Here is a 20,810-nt window from a genome sequence, read left to right on the forward strand (position 1 = left end):
TCTTCCACTTTTTCTACCCATTCCAACCACATATATAGCTTTCCTTCTATCCTTTCATTTTATAAAAGCATTGTTCAACTCCCTATCACCTTCTCATTTTCTCTGTATATAAAACTTTATGTGTTAAACCTCTAAAATTTCAGGTTTGCTTGTACTACAACATAGCTTCATCTAAGCTGAATACAATGCTTTAACTAAAAACCGAAAATGAGAAGTTTTAAACTTGCAGTGATTGAGGTGAGGGTCTGAACTACAAAACTCTTTTAAAGTGCTATAGAGTCAATTTCAAATAACTAAGAATTCTTTCACTTGTAAGGTAATAATGTCTGATATGTTGTAAATTTGCAATGTTAACTTCCAGTTTAATCCACTTATATATTTGATGCAAATAAATGCTTTGATTTTTGTTGTTCCTTGCAAGGCTGAGAGATTCATGGATCCTTTTAATTGACAGAATATATCATCATATCTAAATATGCAGCAAAAAAATCTCATAGTGGGTAGCTGTAGATCTGCTGTAATGACAATTAGCTAGGCTTCTGGAAATCCCAACAGATCTCACAAGACCTTGGGTATAAGTGCCAAACTTCTGGGGTTAGTGTATAGAATATTAGGATGAATGAACTTGGCATAGTTACAAAGATTCAATAGTTGACATTCTTGGACTCCTTCTGAGAGTACCATTTACCTTGAAATGTATTCTGAAAAAATTCCTACAGTTGGAATTCCCTCATTTCTGATGAAAAAATATGGCAAGTACCTGTAAGTACTCACAGGAAGTCCCAGATGGAAACCCATCTCCTTCCCAAATTGTAGTATCTTTAATCTTTAAAATATCCCAGAATGCAAGCAAGGTGGCCTTGTCCACCTTGCTCCACACCAAGCTCCAAAGGGTGACTGCCTCTCGCAACGATATTTCACTATTTTAATAGCATTTGAAAAGGGGAATGCTTCAAATTCTTGTCTCTCATCAATCTTACAAAAAATTTCAGTGAACTAATCAAACCCTGTAGTGTGAGGTATGGGAGGGGCAAAACATTAATTGAAAACAAATGCTTCACATTTCTCCCTTCCTACCCTGGCAAAAAGAAATTTGAGGCCAGCACTAATAAGATAAAACCATAAATATTCTTTTTTGTTTTTATTAAGAAAGCATGCAAAAACAACAACTTCTGAGACCATACCCCACCTTCTCAGCCTGCACCAATGCAAAGCATTATGGGTGGTATGAAGGACTCACCAAACCAGAAACATAGGGGTTGAAGAGAGAAAGGCAGGGATGGGTGGATCTATACCAAGTAATTGTTCCTCTGTCCCTCTCCTCCACTTTCTCCCTTATTTCCTCTTGCAGGCAGTGAACTCCTGCAGTTTTGCACACATCACCCAGTACAACAACGACTATACTTCAAGTCCAGCAATGCTGAACCAGCAAGAAAAAGTAGTATTCCATTTCACGGGGGGGTCGGTGGGGGGAACGACACGGGGCTGAGGCCCAAATAGGGTCAAGTTTGTGCCACTGAACAAGGCTGAGTTTAGCAGAGGAGAGCTAAATTCCCAAGGAGTCCTGATGACCCATCTCCAACCTTAGTCCCCAATTTCAGTTACTCTGGCTGCCCACCAGAGTTCTTAATGAGACTAGTTTTTTTAAGATACAGATTAATTATAAACAAGGGACATTTACATGTATGATTTAGTCTACCTTTGAAAACCCTGTCTGGATCTGAGTAGAAAAGGGGTTAGAAAAGTGGAGTGACAATGTGTAAAGGGGGCATCTTAGGAAGAACAGATGGGAGGCTGTATGCAGGAGGCACCTTGACTGGAAGGAATAAGGAAGAGATGCACAAAATAGGAACACTGGGCAAAGGCATTTTGCCACCCTCTAAGAGAAATTCTCCTTTCCCCAATGGGAAATATTATGTCACACTTCAACCCCACTACTGCTCTCCAACACAATGGGGGATTCAAGCCACTCATACCCCTATCTCTTACAAAGAACTTCAAAGAAATAAAGTGCTCTTTAATCAACCACCCTTTCTTGCCCATTGCTTTAGCTTCACTGGACTTCTTCAACAAACTTTCATATATAAGCCCCTTACAAAGAAAGGAAGGGGTGGATGAGGAGAAAAAGCAGGAGTGGGAAGCTAAAAAAAGTGGAAAGCGAAATCTCTTGGAAATCATCAGTAAATAAAAGAATATTAAAAGCAGAAATCAGAGTGGCCTTGTCCATTCCACACATTTTGTCCTATAGCTTTCAGAAAGTAAACATTTAGTAAAATAGCAACAGAAGTAATATTGTTCTTCCCTCCCATATCTAAAATTCAACAATTAACATTAAATATACACTAAGGACTTTGCAGCAACAAATCATGGCCACTCCTTAAAGGAGGTAAGTCATCCCTATACCTTTTTCTGCGGGTCTCCCTCGGCCCTCATTGAATTCTTCCCTCTAGATTATATACTCCACACTACCAATTTCCTTCACCCCTCAATACCCTATTGCTAAAGCTTCAGCCCCAATGATCTGATTCCAAGAGAAGCATTTGTCTACATTGTTAAATAACTGAAATATTCCCTACCCGTATCTATGCCAGCTCTTTTCCTTTCCCCAACCTCTTATCACCAATTAGGTTTCGTTCTGCTGGTAGGTGGGAAAAAGATTCCCACCCTGTTCTAGGACATGATGAAAGTAAGAGTGATAATGGGTTACTTGTCTATCTTGAGAATGCCAGAAAATGGAAGAAGAAAATAAGGTGGGTAGAAGAGTTGAGTTAAAATATTTGCTGAATGGGAAAAGGGGATTGAAGGATAATTTGTAACTGCAAATCAGAGAAAATTATGTTTAAAAAGGCAAAATGGTTAAATTGAAAACATCTCCAAAAAGTTGACCCTATGCTGAATAGTTGTCCTCATCCCTACCATAGCAGCAGAGTTCTGGTTCAGACCCACTCTATCTTCCATAGAGAATGGGCTAGGAATAAGTCGATGTTTATTTGACATAGTATTACATACCCAATTTCATTCCATCGCCCCTCTGCAGTATTCAACTCAACTCGGGCCTCTTATTTCACTAGGATTTTATTGTCACCCTCTGGCACCACCACCATCACTCTTATCCTTGATGGGGAATGAGGATCGGCAGAAGTAAGGGTTAAAGATATACAGGGACAAGGAAGAGCTCAGAGGACAAAATTAGCACCATTGAGTAAAACCTGCAAAGTCATGGCTGCCAAGCAGTGTTTGAGATCCCTTCTACTTAATAATGTGGCCGCTCCAGTTCTGAACTGAATTGATAAGAACAGAAAACAATTTAGGGCCAAAAGGTGGGTTTAGCACTGACCTTCTCAGAGAAACAGGTAAGTAAGAGTTTGAAACCTTTCTCAGTAGCTATCATGGCCTCACCTTCTAGCCAGATGATTTTAAATTAGCAAGGGGTGGACATGGTCAACAGTGTAGGGACAGGAGACTGGGGGCAGCATATAACCAATAATAATAATATAAGAAGAAGAAGAATAAAATGACTCGGGGAAAAAAACAAGAAGGAAGAGGAAGAATGAGGCAGGAAAGAGGGGTTATCTTCGGCAGCATCTTGCGGTGGCTTCTCTGACAGAGAAAGAAAAAAAAAAAAAAGAAGATATATATCTATATACAGGCAAGGGGGGAAGGAATGGGCTGGGGCTGCTCTCTCCCCACTGCCAGCCTTCACCACCCAGCCCTGGGCTGACAGCCACACTCTGTGATGCACTAAGTGATCAAGTCCCAGTCGAAGTCATCAGGGATCTCCTCACTGGCACCAGGAGGTGGAACCGGTGGCCGAGGGACCATATGGTGTCCTGTCAGGAAGAGAGAAAGAGATTAAAAGAAGAGTGGATGGGAAGCTATTCTATCAGTGAGATGGACAGTGCTCCACCCCAAATAATACCTTGAGGATCGTCTGGGGAAACTATCGTCCTTATCAGCCCAGAGTTATTTTAGTTGCTGGCCGCCACATTAGTGAGGTCCCAGGAAATAAACTAGAGTAAACTAGGTCCCATGGCAATATAATAGTATGCATCCATTAACACTTATACTTGTGAAGACTACGTAATGACAGAAAACATACAAAATGTACTATTATATGAAATAGCAGTACAAAAATTTGTGTATCATATGGATTAGGAGTACACGGACAAAGTCAGAGGTCACCCAAAAACTTAAAAATACTTATGGTCTGGCAGGATGATATGAGTGATTTTTCTAAAAGGTATTTAAAGATGAAGGATCTGTTCGTTTTATACTATTTATGGTCATTTAGAGTCTCTTCTGCCCTCATCAGAGATAATTCAATTCCAGACCCCTGAGAGTAGAGGGCAGGTGACAAAGCAGGTATGTCTGCATACCATGTTTCTTTTATTTGCCTGAGTATATACCTCATCTAGATTCCAAAGTTAGACATAAATGTTCTACAAATCCATCTTTTGTTTACATTCATGCTTTTAATTCCTTTCATTATTGCAGGTACCAGCTAATTTTAACATAATCGGTCTTTCGTCTCCCACGACCTACACCTCCCTAGCAGGTAGCCCACTCTCCAGCTTTGAAAATCATGAAGGCTCAGGCAGTAGATGCAGACAAAAAGGCACAGATGCAGGCTTAGAGCAAGAGGAAAGCGAAACAACTTGTCAGGGTAGAAAGGGCTTGGTTTGTGGTGAAACAAGCTTCCTGGCTCTTACCTGGGCGATTGTATCCTGCTGAGTCCTGGGTGGAAATTGGGTACATTGGTGATGGGCCAGGGTAGAGGTGGGGGGCTTGTGGGTGCCCATAAGAGTTCACTGCCAAACAAGACAAGAGTAACTTGAGTAGGATCATTATACTCAATGAAGCAGGGTGCAATAGAGAGGGGAAAAACAGTGCTCTTCCTACCCTTAATTTCTTCTCCCTTCCCTGCTCTGTTCTGTAGCTCCCGCAGAAGTTATCAGTCCTCACCACTTAGGGTAAAAAGGACCAGATACTACAACTGTGAAAGATCATAGCTATTAGAAGGGTGACAAATGTAGAAACAGGATCACTGAAGCTCTCGTGTCACTGGTTTGAAGATCATGTAACAGCAGAGAATACCAACTCCACCTGATATGATCCAGTTAGGAGTTACCAAGACACAAACTTGGAATGGAGACTTTCTCCTCCCTTTTCTTATGGAATCCCAACCTCCAAAATCAAGGTCTAAAAAGGAATCACACGGTTTATTTCTTTGGCATTTTTCAGTATAGACACTACCAATACAACAGGTGTTCAGTCAACATGGCGAACAAATTAGTCCTACTGCTCAGTTTGGATCATTGCCCATTGGATGATTTTTCTCAGTTCTCTTCTGTCCTTCTCCTCCCCTTCCCTTTTCATCAGAGTCTCCACCTCCTTGGCCACTTGCTTTCTTCAGTACCTTGGTTCAGGGCTGGCTCTTGTTTGCCACTGGTGAGGGCACAGGAGTCAGCAATACGGGCAGGGGCTGGTGGCCGATGGGAGCCCCCTTGGGGGGGCACATGACCAGTCTGAGTAAGGAAGTGATTAAGGGAGTCGCACAGATTGGCAATGTGATGCTGGTCGAGGCTCCAGTTCTTCTGCTCTGCCTGTCTCAGACTCTCCATCAGTTCTACAAACAGAGAAGCAAGAAATGCTAACCTTGCAGAGGCCCCGGAGTCCCTACCAAGTCTATCCTATCTCACTGTTCCGACCACCTCATAAATCAACACCACTGATTATATGCGTTACCGATAATAACTGGCATCTGTTACAGTTCTACATTATCCAACTCCCATTCTATTTGTTTGCTACTAAATGCTTATTATAATTTCCATCTTACTGATGAATAAAACAAAATTTCAAAGTGACTGAGTGAATTAGCCATGGTCGCACTGCTAGTACATAGTGACAAAACTATAAAATAGTGGTCCAGGGTTTCTGAATTCTGAGATTCTTCCCTCTCCCAGAGACATAACTGGCTAAGATAAATCACTGTCATATTTTGAGTTAAGACAAAATTAATTACAATTTATTTGCAAATAATATCAATATTATCCACCTTATAAAACATGGAGGGGAAACAATGAAATCCTCAATCCTCAAACTTCACTTAACCATCCCCTTCTGGTTCTGGTTTGTATTGGGTTTGTCCACTTACAAAATATCCCACTTCCTTCCAGTCATCATCCTTTGATCACTAACCTGAGAACTGTGACTGCTCAATGCTAGACCAGTTGAGCCGATTCACCATCTTGAAGCTTTCCTTTAAGGAGTCGATACTGGAGCACCAATCAGGAGGAAAGGCTGGAACGAGGAGGGCAAAGTGGAGAATAAAACAGATTCAAGTGTAAGATGGCAGCCAACTGAGAGTAGACTGACTACATGCAAGATTCTTGCATTTACACAGGTCATCAACAGCATTAACGAGATAATTTTGGAATCTCTCTCCCTGGAGATTTCAGACTAGTAAAGCTATCTATGCTATAGGGATTGACAGCCCAGCTCATAAGTAGGAGAATATGTAAAACAATCCCAATTATTTTTCCAAAAATTCTATGATATGGAGCTTGAAATAGCAAATTCTGTTAGCTCACATGCGCTCTCATGGAGGAGTCAGGCTAAAAGACTCACTATTAACTTCCTAATCAACTGCACCTCCATGCCAGAGTCTGAACAAGGAGGTCGTTCACCCTCCTCTAGGATCTCCCTGCACCCTCCTTACTCACCAAAACCAGTGCTGTTGATAGGAGCCTGGCCTGGTGCCTGTGGCTGTGGTGGTGGCGGCTGCTGGGCAGGGTGGGAGTGGGGATGGTGCTGATGAGGGTGGTAGCCTCCATGCTGCAGAGGGGGTGGGTGCATGGCCATCACAGAGGAAGGCCCATAGCCTTCGGCCCCAGTTTGCTTGCCCCCTGGTGGGGTACAACCATCTGGGCTTGGGGTGTGCAATGGAGGAGCACCCCCTACAGCTGAGGGGCCCTGGGCTGGTGCCTGCTGCTGCTGTGGCTGTGACTGCTGGGGCTGTGGCGGGGCCGGCGGCTGCTGTGGTGGTGGCGGCTGCTGCTGCTGGTACATGTAGTAGTTGTTAGAGGGCGGCATGTCCCCCAGGAGAGACGAAAAGCCTGCAGGGTGGGAGGAAGCAGGCAAGTGACTTGGGCAATGCATTTTTCACTCAACAGGATTTCCACTGGGTTGAGGTGGGCAGCCTCAGACAGAAACCACAGACTTCAAAGAGTAAGGGTGTTCTGGGACAGCACGGATCCCCCGGCCTCCTGGATGGTGAAACAGACAGGGGGAGGGCCTTGACAGTGTGGTGACCACTGAAATTTTAGCCAAAAAGGTAAGCATGTACCTTTTTATGCTATTCTACAGGGACTTGGTATAGGCCTGTAATCACAGTTTCCAAAGAAACCAGGTATCAGGTAAAGTTTAAAAGTAAATTACAAATAAAACAAAGCCATTGGGCATCTATTTTCTCCTCTTCCTTATTGTCTCTACAGCCTTCTACTCTTACCACCTTCTTGTGTTCACTACCAACAGATGGAGCTTCAGTGAGAAGTGGAGTCGGGATGGATGAATTTCTCAAACAGACTGAGCAGGGAAGAACTAGAAATTGAGGCGAGGGGCTTTCAGCCACCATTAAACTTGAGTGAACACTTAGCTTTCCTTGCTCAATCTAATTTCTCACTTTGTTTCTGAGAGCCCCTCTATTTTACCCAGTTCTAACTCAACCAATCACCTGAGTTGGATTCATTTCTCAAGCAAATGCTACAATCTTGGAACACAACTCTAGATATGAATCCCCTGGGATATAAAAGAAGAAATTCGTGAAAATTAATATCAAATTTCCCCGAAATGATTCCTAACCACTTTTAATCATTCCATTCATGTCCTGCCACAGTACAGAACAAGAAGGTCTGATGACTCACTCGAAGGCTTGAATTCACCCTCACCTCTAATTTCTTTAAAAACAAAACACAAAACAGGAATTACAGAGGGCCGAACCAGTGCTCTCTTAAAGAGCCTCCCAATAAGGACTTGAAATCATTCTCACATGATAATTTGGGAAATTGAGTATGGACAAGTGTGGTGTCCATACTCACTGATAAAAAACTGATATTAGGAAAGCTCGTTATTGTGTTAGGTGTGGTCATGGAAATGGGTAACTAAAACAAGATTTTATCATCAAGGACGCATATTGAAATAGTACGTACAGGTAGAATGGCATGTCGGGGAACTGCATCAAATTACTCCAATTTTTTTTAAAAAAGCTGGGTATAAATGAAACAAGCTTAACAAAACATTGGTACTATTAAAAATGGGCTACGGAAACATAAGGGTTTATAACACTATTTTTTCATCTGTTTGAAATTTCTTCTAATAAAAACTAACATATGAATATGCTAAAAAATAAAATTAAGTTGTTCTCACAATGAAACGCAGGGATTCTTAGGGGAAAAAGATGACTGCTGCCCCCTAGTGGCCATTATCTACATGACTTGCACGCAACCATAAAAATCACTGCCCTAGTTCTAGCAGGGGCATTCCTCCAACTCACTTTCTGAAACTAATAACCCAGCCCATCTCTTGAAACAGTTGTCCTTCATAACTAAGCCAGAAGAGCTCAGCTCCAAGCAGTTTTGGTGCATGACATGCTTCCCCTGACCAGTGATCAATCTCTCCTTGTCTTAAAAATAAGAAGGGCGAGAAGAGTCTGTCACCACCTGTTCAAAATACAGACGACCATACTCCTATCCCAACTGTAGTCTCACCGTGCTGGGAGGAGGAAGAGGACTTCTCCAGCATGGATTTGTAGAGGTTGCGGAAGGACCAGCTCAGATCCTGAAAATTGATCTCTGAGTAGGAGAATTTGAAGTCATGGTTGGTGTTATACAAGGGAGGGGGACCCTCAGTGCTTTCTCGGCCTGGAGCCCCTGCGGCCACTGCTCCGCCATCCACAGATCCTGTGCCCTGCAAAAAGAGGTTAGAAAGACTTGATCCACGTCCTCAGTGAGAAACAATACAACCCTTTAATGGTCACCAAGCTCTCTTGCCTGTCTTCATCCCCTCCCAACCTTTTGATGAAAAAGTATTATTATCTCCTTTTCTAATTCATTCTTCTCTTGATGTAGGCTCTTGGCCTTTTCCTATGTTACATCCACGTCCTACATTGCCTTCTCATAACCTTTTTGGCTCCCTTTCCTCTCTTCTCACCTCTTTTTTTCCTGATATTTCTCAAAGTTCTATTATCTATCTCTCTCCCTCACCCACTCTCCTGTCTCAGCTTCCCTCTTTTGCTTTCTCCTTCTTTCCCATTTTATCTGACTACTATATCACAGATATTCAATACAAAATTTTTAGTCGACAGATATATGAATCTTTTCTACCATCCATCCATCCATCCATCCATCCATCCATCCATCCATCCATCTGCCGCCCCTCTGCCCCCTGCCACCTCTACTTCCTACCTGGCTGTAGCTAGTGATAGAGGTGGGGCTCTGAAGTGACATCTGAGGATTCCCCTCAGGAGGCAGTGAGGCTTCTCCACTCCCTGGAACGCCTCCGCGGGGGCTCTTGCTTGCCTCCTGTTCTGGTGAGTCTTGGGATAGCTGAGGGTTGTGAAAGAATAGAAATCCGTAAGCAGAAACTAAACTTCCTCCCAAGACCCATGTTTTCACCTCTGCTGATATTTGTCCTTTGCCCCAAATATAAGAAAGGACTAAAAACACACGAAAGAATGTGGAAGGAGTAGCTGGTTCAGAAACGGCATCTCTCCATGAGGTGGCGACTTACATCATCATCTGGAGGGTGCCTTCTCTTTCGGGAGATGTCAGGACAGGTGTCAATTGTCCAGTATGAGCCCTAGGAGAACCACCACCACAGAGAACAAAATCATTATATATGGACATGCCCACCTTTGGAAAAGCAGACATTTGGGAGGATTTTCACATAAAATAAGTTACATTAAGAGAAATGACTGGGGATTCACACAGAATCCTGAGGGTACAGGCAATTTGTGAGGAGTAAATTTGTCCTAAAAGCTCAGAGCATGTTCAGAGATACCCCTTGGGGTGCAAACACAGGCTCCAGTTGTTCTGGAGGGGCAGAACAATGGTATCTAGTTCAAAGTGCTGGAAATGCCAAACACAACCCTTCCTTTCCATGTGATCTGAGGCGAGACTCTCTTGGCCTTTAGCATCCACGTTTGTCAAATGAAGAAAATGATCTAGCCCTTTTTTCCTCTGAAGATAAAAATCATGGGATTTTTCTATACAAACATTCCTACAAATGTTATTAAGTCCACCTTTTACATCCTGAAAGAGTGACACACAAAACAAATGGGGCAACAAAGTCAACTTCATCAAAAATATTTCTGTTAAAAAAAAAAAAAAAAGATTTCACAATCTTCCTTAGTCATTCATTCTAGTGGGAGCCCATAAGCTTGATTACCAAGCTCTTCCTCTAAGGAAAAAATAAAGCTGCTTCTCTAATTAACATGATTTCCTCTTCTGGGTAATTAAAACCACCAGAAGACTCTAGGCTGTCAACTACTTCTCCCCCCTTCCTGCTCCTCCCTTCAATGCTTACAGCAGTATCTCACCTTCCCAGGGTCATCCCGAGGTCTGGGCACCTTCCGGAAACATTTGTTGAGAGAAAGGTTATGCCGAATTGAATTCTGGGGAAGCACAGAAACAAGTTAGGTTTGAGCATTGTACAACGCAGAAAATTTTCCAATAGGACACAGAAGAACACAATAGGACATACTACACAATAAAGTTCAAATACCAGGGTAAACTTATCACCTCTCAACTCTACTAATGGAGGAAATTGCATATCACATAGCAAAATCAATGAGATAAGAAAAATGCAAAAATTATATTGATGAGCAGTAATGGCTATAAATTTGACTACTAAGTGCTTCTGGAAAGCTGATTATACAGTTTTTCAATCTTTCCACCCAACTAACAACAGGTACATAAATGCCTCAAAATAATAGCTGCCCAGTTCCTATATCATTCTATCTGTAGTAAAGGCACACTATTTTAAAACTGTTTATACAAATGATGACACATATAAATTACAAGTGAAACAAAGGCACAGTTCATCTTTGTCAATAGCTCATAGCACGATCACATTTGGAGGAAAGAAATATTGTTGTATAAATGTGTTGGGTGTTGTGGTAGCTTGCAGGGACACATTTATAAAGGAAAAAACTGAATGATTTCAACAGTCTCCAGCTCATCATCTGGTTTGTATGTCAACTGGTGACTCACAGAGTGAGAGAACTACATTAAATCCCCATTCTACTCAGCAAGTAGCAAATGAACTGCTGCTCCAAAAGATTTGAGAATATTAGTCTCTTCCTCCTTTGCTTGAAAGAGGAGTCCCCTTCTTCCTATCTCTAGCCAAACAACTTATCCTCTCATTACTTGCTTGTGATGCTGTTGGTAAAGGACCTAATTATTTTTTTCTTGGTAAACAATATTTTAAAAAGATGATGACTATGTGCAATGAAGTTTTGGAAATCTGATGAGATTCCTACCACCAGGTAGGAAGGAACAATGTCATGCCTTGCATAGTGACTTGAACATAGTAGAGTGGCAACAAGTATTTGTGAAATAAATGACTCTCCTTTTTAAGAAATCAGAAGACAAAAGGAAATAATCAGCAACAGCATCCTACCATCCACATAACTCTACTTAGAGGCTCGGGATCACTGGAGCTTTTTCCCTGATATATCTTATGAAAGCATTTACCACATCTCTGAGACAGGTCAGAGTGAACTGAACAAAGCTATAGAAAGAAACAAAAGTAGAGAAAAAGGTTGTCAGAGGCTGAAAATAATCCCTGATTATAGAAACCATCGCACCTTCCAACCAATGCCAGCATTCTTGTAATAGGGGAAGTTATCACAAATCCAACGGTAAATCTCACTGAGGGTCATCTTCTTGGCTGGAGAGGAATTGATGGCATAGGTGATGAGGGTGGCATAGCTGTATCTTGGTTTGCCATCCTGGTGAACTGCTGCCTCATCTTTGCTCAGGGTGGCATTAGGATCTGTGGGTGAGCCTGGGGGACACTTGCGGCTGCCCCCTGGCGGCCCAGCCTGGGAAGCACTCCCCAGCTTTTCAATGGTAGCTCGGAGGGTCAGCTGGGGGAGCCAGTCTATGGAGGTGAGGCTACTCTCTAGGTCAGAAGCCATAGTTCTTCTGGGTTCTGCAGAGAAGAGGACAAAGGGGAGAAGAAAAAAGAATAGATAAGAGTTACCTCTGGTTACTGGCAGCAAATAATACCAAAATCGTAGTTCTTAATAGGAAGTAGAGTTTCTTCCAGCTGTAATTCCCATAGAAGATTCCGTTCTTGGGACAGCCTTCAACCAGGTGTTCCCAGAACCCGCAAACGGATATACCGTGTTTCCCCGAAAATAAGACCTAGCCAGATCATCAGCTCTAGTGCGTCTTTTGGAGCAAAAATTAATATAAGACCGGGTATTATATTGTATTATATTATATTGTACTATACCTGCTTTTATATTATATTATATTATACCTGGTCTTATAGTAAAATAAGACCGAGTCTTATATTAATTTTTGCTACAAAAGACGCATTAGAGCTGACGGTCCTGCTAGGTCTTATTTTCGGGGAAACATGGCATCACCAATCATCTACCAGGTGATAGACAGATACTTATTCTACATCTTAATGTGGAATATAGCCAAGAGGCCTCCACCTTCATGCAGGACTAAACGAGAGATCAAACCACCCCCCAAAATGAGCTATTCCCTCTGTTCTCCTTACTTAAAGCTCTAAAACATAACATTTTAAAACTATTTAAAAATAATTTTTAAAAAACAGACAAAATCAGTCAGTCTATTCTCCAATTATGTGACACATGATAATTTACATACATCTACAGAAAAACAAGTGAACATGTTAAAAAAAAGTCTAAGTAAACAGAAATACACACTAATGAAACACACTTTTAAAGATATTTGGCTCTTTTAAAGATATTTGGCACTTTTAAAGATATTTCATATTTGATATATTTGAGTACTTGCCCTTTTTGGCACACACGTGCACATGAAGCATATTAGATATATCCCAAGCATTGACAACCACCAAAGAACAGATGTGAGACAAACACATAAACAGTGCCCCACAAACACAGATCACAATTAGCTATATAGTACACATTACCAACAGAGCACAAAGTCACACACAGAGGTAACAGATCTTGAGTACAGCTGCCCTCACACCTTGAAAGCTACCCTTTTGCTAGCTCCCGCCCACAGACACCTACACCAGGAAGAAGTCATCAACAAGGACCTCCCACCTCTGAGCCCGCTGGGCTTCACTGAGCCAGGGAGACACCCAGCTGAGTGTGCACCGGTAACAATCAGATAGCCTGGCTAAAAATAGCAACTCTGGGGCTAGGAGCTGGCTCCCCTTCTCCCGCCCTCCTCCTCTCTCCTTCCTTCCCAGCCATGCACGCACGCACGCTCGCTGCACCTCCATGCAAACTCCTGGCGCTGCCAAACCGCCCACGCCTGATGTTTGCACGCCCTGCTTCCACCCACACAGCCTGGGCACTCTTACTGGCAGAGAGCTATAGCTGGAGTGAGGTCTTGGTGGGGGAAGGAGAAGAACGATGGGTGACATTTGTATTGCTGGGTCTAGAAAGACTGGCAGGAACCCCTCGGTAATCATTTGGCACTCCCCTAGAGCTGATGCCAGCAACCCCCTAAGCATTTGCTGCCTAACAGGTTTATGCCTGCACGGCCTCCAGATTCCAACTAGTCTTTCTTCCTCCTATCCCTGTGGACAGTCCCTCCACAGGGCATTTCTCTAGCATGCCTCAGAGTTCAGAATCCTGGACCTAAACATATCACGTATGTAATCTCTAAATCCACACCCAGATACCATGCACAAGCTTATACATACAACTATACACAAATCCACACACTTTGCCTTTCAAAGTTCATCCTAGCTATGGCTGCCTACCCCTCTCCTGACTCCAACACATCTTTCAGGCTATCAGTCACTCTTCTAGTCAGTGACTTCTCCCCTTGACACTTATCCCTTTCTCCTAAGGGTCAGCATTCATGCTCATCGCCCTCTCCCTCAAGGTCCCCACCCATGCCATCTTTGCAGGTACACACAAGTACCCTGCCCTGCTCTCCTCACCACCAACATGCCCACTCAACAGGGCTGAAGGAAACACCTTTAGTGCCTCAGGGGCCTGGGCTGCCAGAGACCCAACTGCAACCCAAGAACTGCTTAATAGAAGAAAGGTAAAAAAAAAAAAGCCATATTTATAAATAGCTTCAGGAAGGGGTTTCCCCTTTATCCTTATCTTCTTCTCTCCTCACCACCCTCCTTTTCATCCCACCACCATGGAAACTTAGAAACTAATAGGGGCATTCAATCATTCCAGGAAACCTCAGACCTCCTAGCATTGTACTAAGTCAAAACACCACAGCCTCTGGGGTAAAGCAGGCACTTTGGGCAGTAACCAGGTCCCGTAGTTGGGTTATGCCAGTTGGACAATAACATGACAACAAGCAGGTGTCAATGACCAGGGTTCTCCTGGGCCCTCCCCACAAGGGGAAGTCTGTAAAGAAGTTTTACCCTATTTCCTATAATGTCCTGCTAAAGATTATCTAGGAAAGCTCAGCTTAAGAACACAGAAGCCTTTAGTGGATATTTCCTTTGAAACTCACCCAACATTGGACAGGGGCGTGAGAGTAGATTTAAAGTAGTGAGAGGGCTTAGAGAACCCATTTGGCACATGCCAATCACTGTGACTTCCCGAAAGGGAAGCACTCTCAGCCTTTTGCTAGTTGTTCTGTCCTTCCCTATCCTTACCACAGCACCAGGTTAGGACACTGAGGTTAAATTTAACCTTTCTCCAGCACCCTCCCAGTCAGCCCTCCAGATACCGCCCCAGCACTCAAAATATATTCGTCTTACCAGCTACAAGAAGCTTGCAGCAAAAGATCCTTCTGATCTTTCAGCACCATTCTTCTTTAACCCATCCCACTTCCTCACGCCCGTCACTTCCCCATTCTTCAAGGGTAGCCCAGTGTGAAGAACCTCAGAGATTAAGGTTCCTCCATTCTATTCCCAACCTTGACGCTGACTCACTAAGTGTCCCTAACCACCCCTTGCTCCCTGAAGTCTTGATGCCTCAGTTTCCCCCTTCAATAAAAGGGATGAAGTCATAAACACTGCCAAAGCTTCATCCCTGGAGGGAAGTGAATGAAGTGTAATGAGCTCGTGGCGGCCACACATTCCATGCTCCCCAAAATAATGGCGTGAGGCTAATGTTCAGGCTATTATTAGAAAGGCAAATAAGAGGTACTTCCATTTCTCAGTCTAACCAACCTAGTTACCCAGACCTCTCCAGGTGGGCCTCGTGCCACTGGGCTTGGGCAGGACCTGAGTCAGGCCACATTCTTCTCTGCGTGCTGGAAGACTGAAAGGAAATACCCATAGAAACTGGGAAAGGCAGCCAAAGGACAGGCTCCATCACATCCACAGGACATCTAATGAAGACTATAGTACTGGGAGAAAGGCAGAGAAAAACAAAAAAACATTCTGTTGGAGTGTAAGACTGATCCTGGATGAGATGTGTAAGAGCCAAAATTAAAGCCACAGTTTTCTTCCCATTTTATCTGAAAGGCCAGTAATTGTTCTCTATATGGTACCAAGGTCAGGTATTAAGGAGCGATAACTTCCCGCTTTGTATATAATGCCAAAATCAATACAGCAGGGCCAGCCCGGTGGCTTAGGCGGTTGGAGCTCCATGCTCCTAACTCCGAAGGCTGCCGGTTCGATTCCCACATGGGCCAGTGGGCTTTCAACCACAAGGTTGCCAGTTCCAGTTCAACTCCTCAAGTCCCGCAAGGGATGGTGGGCTCTGCCCTCTGCAACTAAGATTGAACACGGCACCTTGAGCTGAGCTGCTTCCCAGATGGCTCAGTTGGTTGGAACGCATCCTCTCAACCACAAGGTTGAAGGTTTCGACTCCCGCAAGGCATGGTGGGCTGTGCCCCCTGCAACTAGCAATGGCAACTGGACCTGGAGCTGAGCTGTGCCCTCCACAACTAAGACTGAAAGGACAACAACTTGAAGCTGAACGGCACCCTCCACAACTAAGATTGAAAGGACAACAACTTGACTTGGAAAAAAGTCCTGGAAGTACACACTGTTCCCCAATTCAGTCCTGTTCCCCTTCCCCAATAAAATCTTTAAAAAAGAAAAAATCAATAGAGCAGTGGCAAAGTTAACCACATGACCAATTACCAGTCAGGCTGCCTCAGTTTCAGTCCTCACTCTACTACCTACTGGCTGTGCAACCTCAGGCAAGTTACTTAACCTCTGTGTATTATAGTTTCTTCATCTATAAAATAGAGATAATAACTGTACCTACATAGGGTTGTTGTTTGGATTACCTTCAGCTAATATTTGTAAAGCACTTAGAAAGTGTAGCTATGATTATTTTTGAATGTGGATAAAAGAAAATATTTGAAATTAAGAATTAGAAAACTCTTATAGATGATGTAATATAGAACTGTACACCTGAAATCTGTGTAATTTTACTAACAATTGTCACCCCAATAAATTTAAAAAAAAAATTAGAAAACTCACAGATCATATAGGTAAGACTGGAAGCAGAAAGCCTGCAATGGTTTACCTTGCAAAGCCTGTACTGACTTTGCAATAGTTTTCGGGATGTCAGACTCTCAAGTCTTTCTTTTTGGGGATCGTATCACCCCATTGCTGACCAATGCCAGGACCAAGTAAACTCCAAGTAAACTCCAAAGATGAAGGAATGGGGGAATATCATCTAAGTATCTCTAAATCACAGTTCATTCAGCCCCATAGCCATGTGCTTCTAAATGATTCCACAGGGGCAAGGAGAATTAGGGAAACTCAGAGCAAGCAGGTGTGGTGGTGGTACACCTGCAGGTGTTGTGATGCTGTTTACTCTGAGCCATTCAACAAGTTGCATTCCAGCATCTGGTGCAGTACTTTGTAAGAAACAGACCACTGTTATACCAAAGCCAGCTCTTTTAAAAAAGTTGGGGAGGGAGTTCTAGGGTTAAGAGCCAAGGATCCTCATGCTTTTGAGATCAAAGATACCAAAAGACGCTCTCTTATTAGTCCTAGAAGAAGGGGTCCCAACCTGAGACTGGGCTGTCCTGCTGCTTGGGATGACTTTCACGGAGCCATTCATGAGGGCTCCCACTGGCCAGGGGAGGCCAGGCCTTTCCTCCCAGCTGGGTATCCTAACCAGCACCCTCCCCAGGTCCTTGCACAGGAGCACCCGCTTTTAGAGGCCTACCAGAAACATGTAACTCTAGGTAATTGGAGGCTTAGTCTGAAAAGCACACATGAACCTGTTTCGAGCTACATACCCACTCGAAACACAGATATAGAGCCACATTCATCTAAATTAAGAAACATATCCATACAAACCTGGGTTACCGCCCTGTCTCCTAAACTCCTATACCACTACTAACAGGTAGCTTCCAGGACCAAGTGGATATACTTAGGGACTTAAGTAGTCCATCCATGGCCCAGACAGGAGAGGAGAAAACATAAAATCCCAAGCAAGATGAAGCCTCTTACTTGGCTTTGCTGTGGGATGTAATACCCCTCACAGAACAGATTTCCTAATGGCAAAGCAGGGAGGCAGGCACCCAGTTAGTGATGCCAGGTTGAAAGGCAGAGCTCTACTAAACACATAGCCCAGACTCAGCGAGAAGGATTTCCTGGCACTTTTCCCCTGCATTTTCTGAAGATTCTGGACTCCTATCTTATGAAGGAAAACTTAAATACAAGGTTCCAGAGACCCAGAACTGAACAAGAAACAGGAAGGGAGAAGATGATTATTAAGTGCTTTTATGAAAGGAAACTCCTCAGAGGTCAAATCTCCCTGGTGGCCACCTTATTTAGATGGAAGACTGGAAGGAGACTGAGCAGAACACTCCTCACTCCTCTCTTCCTATGCAGGATCTGATATTTTATTTTATTTTAAGGAACTGTCAGCAAAGGACAGGAGCCGGGTAGGGAACTGGGGCAGTGGTACTGGGTCAACATTAGGGAAGAACTTCAACCCAGGAGTTGGCATTCCCCTATGCCCTTACTTCTTGTCTCGGGACATGTGGGACTCCCATATCCCTTTGGATTCTATTGGTAGAGACATGCTTCCAGCCAGACATGGGAATATCACGAAAGGAGGCCTCTCGGTATCTGAGCTATGGTGAGTGGGGACAGACTGCTTTTCTTGTCAAGAGAGCAGTAATCACAGTGGGTTGGAGAGAGCAGCTCTGGTGGAGCTGACCTAGGGTTGCAGATAAGAAAATATAATACCAATGGAAGCCCTAAACAAGGCCAGGCCATGAAATGCCATCATGACTTTAGTGAGGGCCCACTCTCGGAGTGAGAGGGCCCAAGGATGGAGGGTGGTATGGGAGTCTGGTTGGGATATGTCAATCATCGCTATTCAGTATGAATGGAGTTCTGAAAATGCAGGCATTCTCTGATATCCCTTGCTGTGAGCATGGCAATATACACTTCCCTAGGGACCTCAGATGAATCCCATCCTATTAGTCCCAAACACTAAAAAACCTCAGAGCCTCTTCAGCAAGATGTGGGTTCCAATCCAGAAGCTTCCTCAGAATACATTTCCCAGAGATTCTCTGAGTTATCATTCTACCTTCCCCAGTAATGAAACCCAAGAGCCACCATCTCATTCCCCTACATCCACTAGTACCTAAAGATGACAGAGAGCAGATGAGAGAACGCACTAACCTGTCTCCAAGATTCCCCCAGCAAACGGAGGGAACCCCTTGGTACTGGAGTTAGGGGTTGGAGGGATTCCCCTCTTCAAAGGCAGATGAAGAGTCTCATCCTCAGTGGCTCTTGCTGTACTTGGCTGAGCCTCCCAAGCTGGGGAGGGGAACTGGGTCCCCTGGGGACGAGGAGCAGAGGGAGGTGGAGCAGGGGGAGGCGGAGAAGGAGGTCCTACCTGGGGAAGGTGGCACACCCCCCACACTCTGCCAGATACCCTGGGGAGGAGGGGAGGAGCCTCTCCCAACCAGGAGCTGTCTCCTCCCCCTTGGGGGAGTCCCCCTCCCCCCCAAAGTGGATCTTTCGGGAGCGGAGAGCTCTTTCTGCCTGACGGAGATCTGAGCGCAGGGGTTCTGCCCTGTTCCACTGTCTAGGTACAAGGAAGTTGAGGGGGGAGTTCTTCCCCTCTCCCGAAAAGCTGAAAGCCGATTCCTCTTCTTTCCCTGGAGTGTCTTCTGCTTCTGAATGTAAGACTCCTCTCCCGTGATTACTGGAGAGGATGGAGAGTGCCTACTCCATAGGCATACCCCCTTTCTCTTTGCCTCAAAAGTCCCGAAGTATTGAGAGAGTGTTTGGAGGGGTGGAGGCACGCCGGGGCGGTCTCACTCTGCTTCCTTTAGTAAGGATCGCCCCCTTGTACTTCTAGAGGTCTATTCCCGGGCCAGTGCGGGGATTTTCCTCGTCTCCAGGAAGGAGAGACTCGTCCCCTATAAGGGTCTCTTCTTTCCCTCGCCCGGATGGTAAGGGTCTTCTCTTCCACAGGGAGAGGCGGCTCTCGTCCCCGCTCCTGCCTCCGCTCCTGGGGTGCCCCAGAGGGTGGGGTTTTCGTACTCCCCGCTCTCCCTGGGCCGGCCTGGGCAACCGGGTCCGAGAGGCCGCGGCTCCGGACTCCCGTCAGTGGCTACTGTGGCGGCAGCGCCTCCTCTAGTCCGGTCCCGTCCGGTCCGCTCCCTTCGCGCGTGGGGCTCCCCGCACTGCCACCTCTCGGGCTCCGGCCAGTCCGGGCTCCCGAGGAGCCAGAAGGCGGACGGACAGTGTCAGGGCTCGGCTCGGGCTCGGCTCGGCTCCGCTGCAGGCCCCGGCTCCTCCCCGGCCTCCGCGCCGCGCTCGGCGCCCCTCCCCCTCCCCCGCCCGCCCGGCCGCCGCCGCCGCAGCCTCCCTGCGCGGGTTAAGGAGGAGCGGGAGGCGCCGAGCGGCGGGCTGCGCCGCCCGGGGGCGCTGCGCCCGGAAAGCCGCGCCGAGGTACTCTTGCTCCCGGGGGACGCGCGTCGCCGCTCGCTCCTCCAGCCGCTACCTGTCCACCTCGCTCCATGCAGTTTGCCATCAACCCAAGACGACCCACTGCTCTGTATCCGGAGATTCTCTCGTTCACGCTGTACACGAACTATCAGTTCCAAGTTAACACTAATCCTGGTTCGCTGACCTCTTTTTTCATTCTGTTGTAGTCTGTGTACAGATAAACATCTCCGTTTTTCACCGAAATATTTTTGGTGGGCTTCTCTTTCCCCTGAGATAGTTTATAAAGGGTTATGAGGGTTGGGGTGAAGTTACCCTCATATCATCCTTGAGTTCAATCAATACTGTTGAATAAATGAATGTATAGAGACAAGTGAGTGTGTAACGGACATAACTCTGAACTAAACATAAAATCTAGCTTTGTAAAGTTGTGCAAGGCCCTTGTTCTATAGAATCTTGGTCAGCAAAGAGAAGACCTTGATACTTGCCGTGTCCACTAAAGAGTGTTGCAAAGAAAATAGTTTATGTGAAAATGCTTTTTAAACTGTATAGGATACAAAATATGACTCGTTCATTTCTCTTGATGACCCTATAACATATCTTATTCTGGTCACAGAGTGTAGAATGTTCTCATTCTCTGCCCCTTACAGAATAGTCCCCACCCAAGACAGAAAATGCCACCAGGGAGCAGACTCCACCTATACTTTTCCTTCTGGAGTCAC

At 44.8% G+C, this 20,810-nt stretch overlaps 1 protein-coding gene across 1 annotated transcript; it reads right to left on the bottom strand.

The window, feature by feature from the left end:
• Positions 1 to 1,126: 1,126 nt before the first annotated feature.
• Positions 1,127 to 19,938, bottom strand: FOXJ2 (forkhead box J2). The gene is made up of 11 exons (XM_019713507.3): positions 18,814 to 19,938; positions 11,864 to 12,210; positions 10,595 to 10,669; positions 9,787 to 9,855; positions 9,462 to 9,602; positions 8,766 to 8,964; positions 6,723 to 7,115; positions 6,199 to 6,300; positions 5,417 to 5,626; positions 4,710 to 4,808; positions 1,127 to 3,830 (listed from the first exon to the last, which is right to left on the bottom strand). The coding sequence occupies exons 2-11, from the start codon at positions 12,194 to 12,196 to the stop codon at positions 3,742 to 3,744; spliced, it is 1,710 nt and encodes a 569-aa protein (XP_019569066.1). The 5' UTR covers positions 12,197 to 12,210; positions 18,814 to 19,938; the 3' UTR covers positions 1,127 to 3,741.
• Between the last annotated feature and the right edge of the window lie 872 nt (positions 19,939 to 20,810).

The sequence above is a fragment of the Rhinolophus sinicus genome, chromosome 1, assembly GCF_057876585.1.
Source record: "Rhinolophus sinicus isolate RSI-liver-muscle chromosome 1, RSI-T2T, whole genome shotgun sequence".
NCBI classification, from domain to species: Eukaryota; Metazoa; Chordata; class Mammalia; order Chiroptera; family Rhinolophidae; genus Rhinolophus; species Rhinolophus sinicus.

What these genes read in the sequence shown, in the direction of transcription:
- FOXJ2 (XM_019713507.3), bottom strand. Translation starts at nt 12,196, where the DNA reads ATGGCTTCTGACCTAGAGAGTAGCCTCACCTCCATAGACTGGCTCCCC. An exon ending in CTATCACTAGCTACAGCCAG is followed by an intron (nt 8,965 to 9,461) that starts GTAGGAAGTAGA and finishes CTCTTTTTGCAG; the next exon opens with GGCACAGGATCTGTGGATGG. An exon ending in TGAGCAGTCACAGTTCTCAG is followed by an intron (nt 5,627 to 6,198) that starts GTTAGTGATCAA and finishes CTCTGTTTGTAG; the next exon opens with AACTGATGGAGAGTCTGAGA.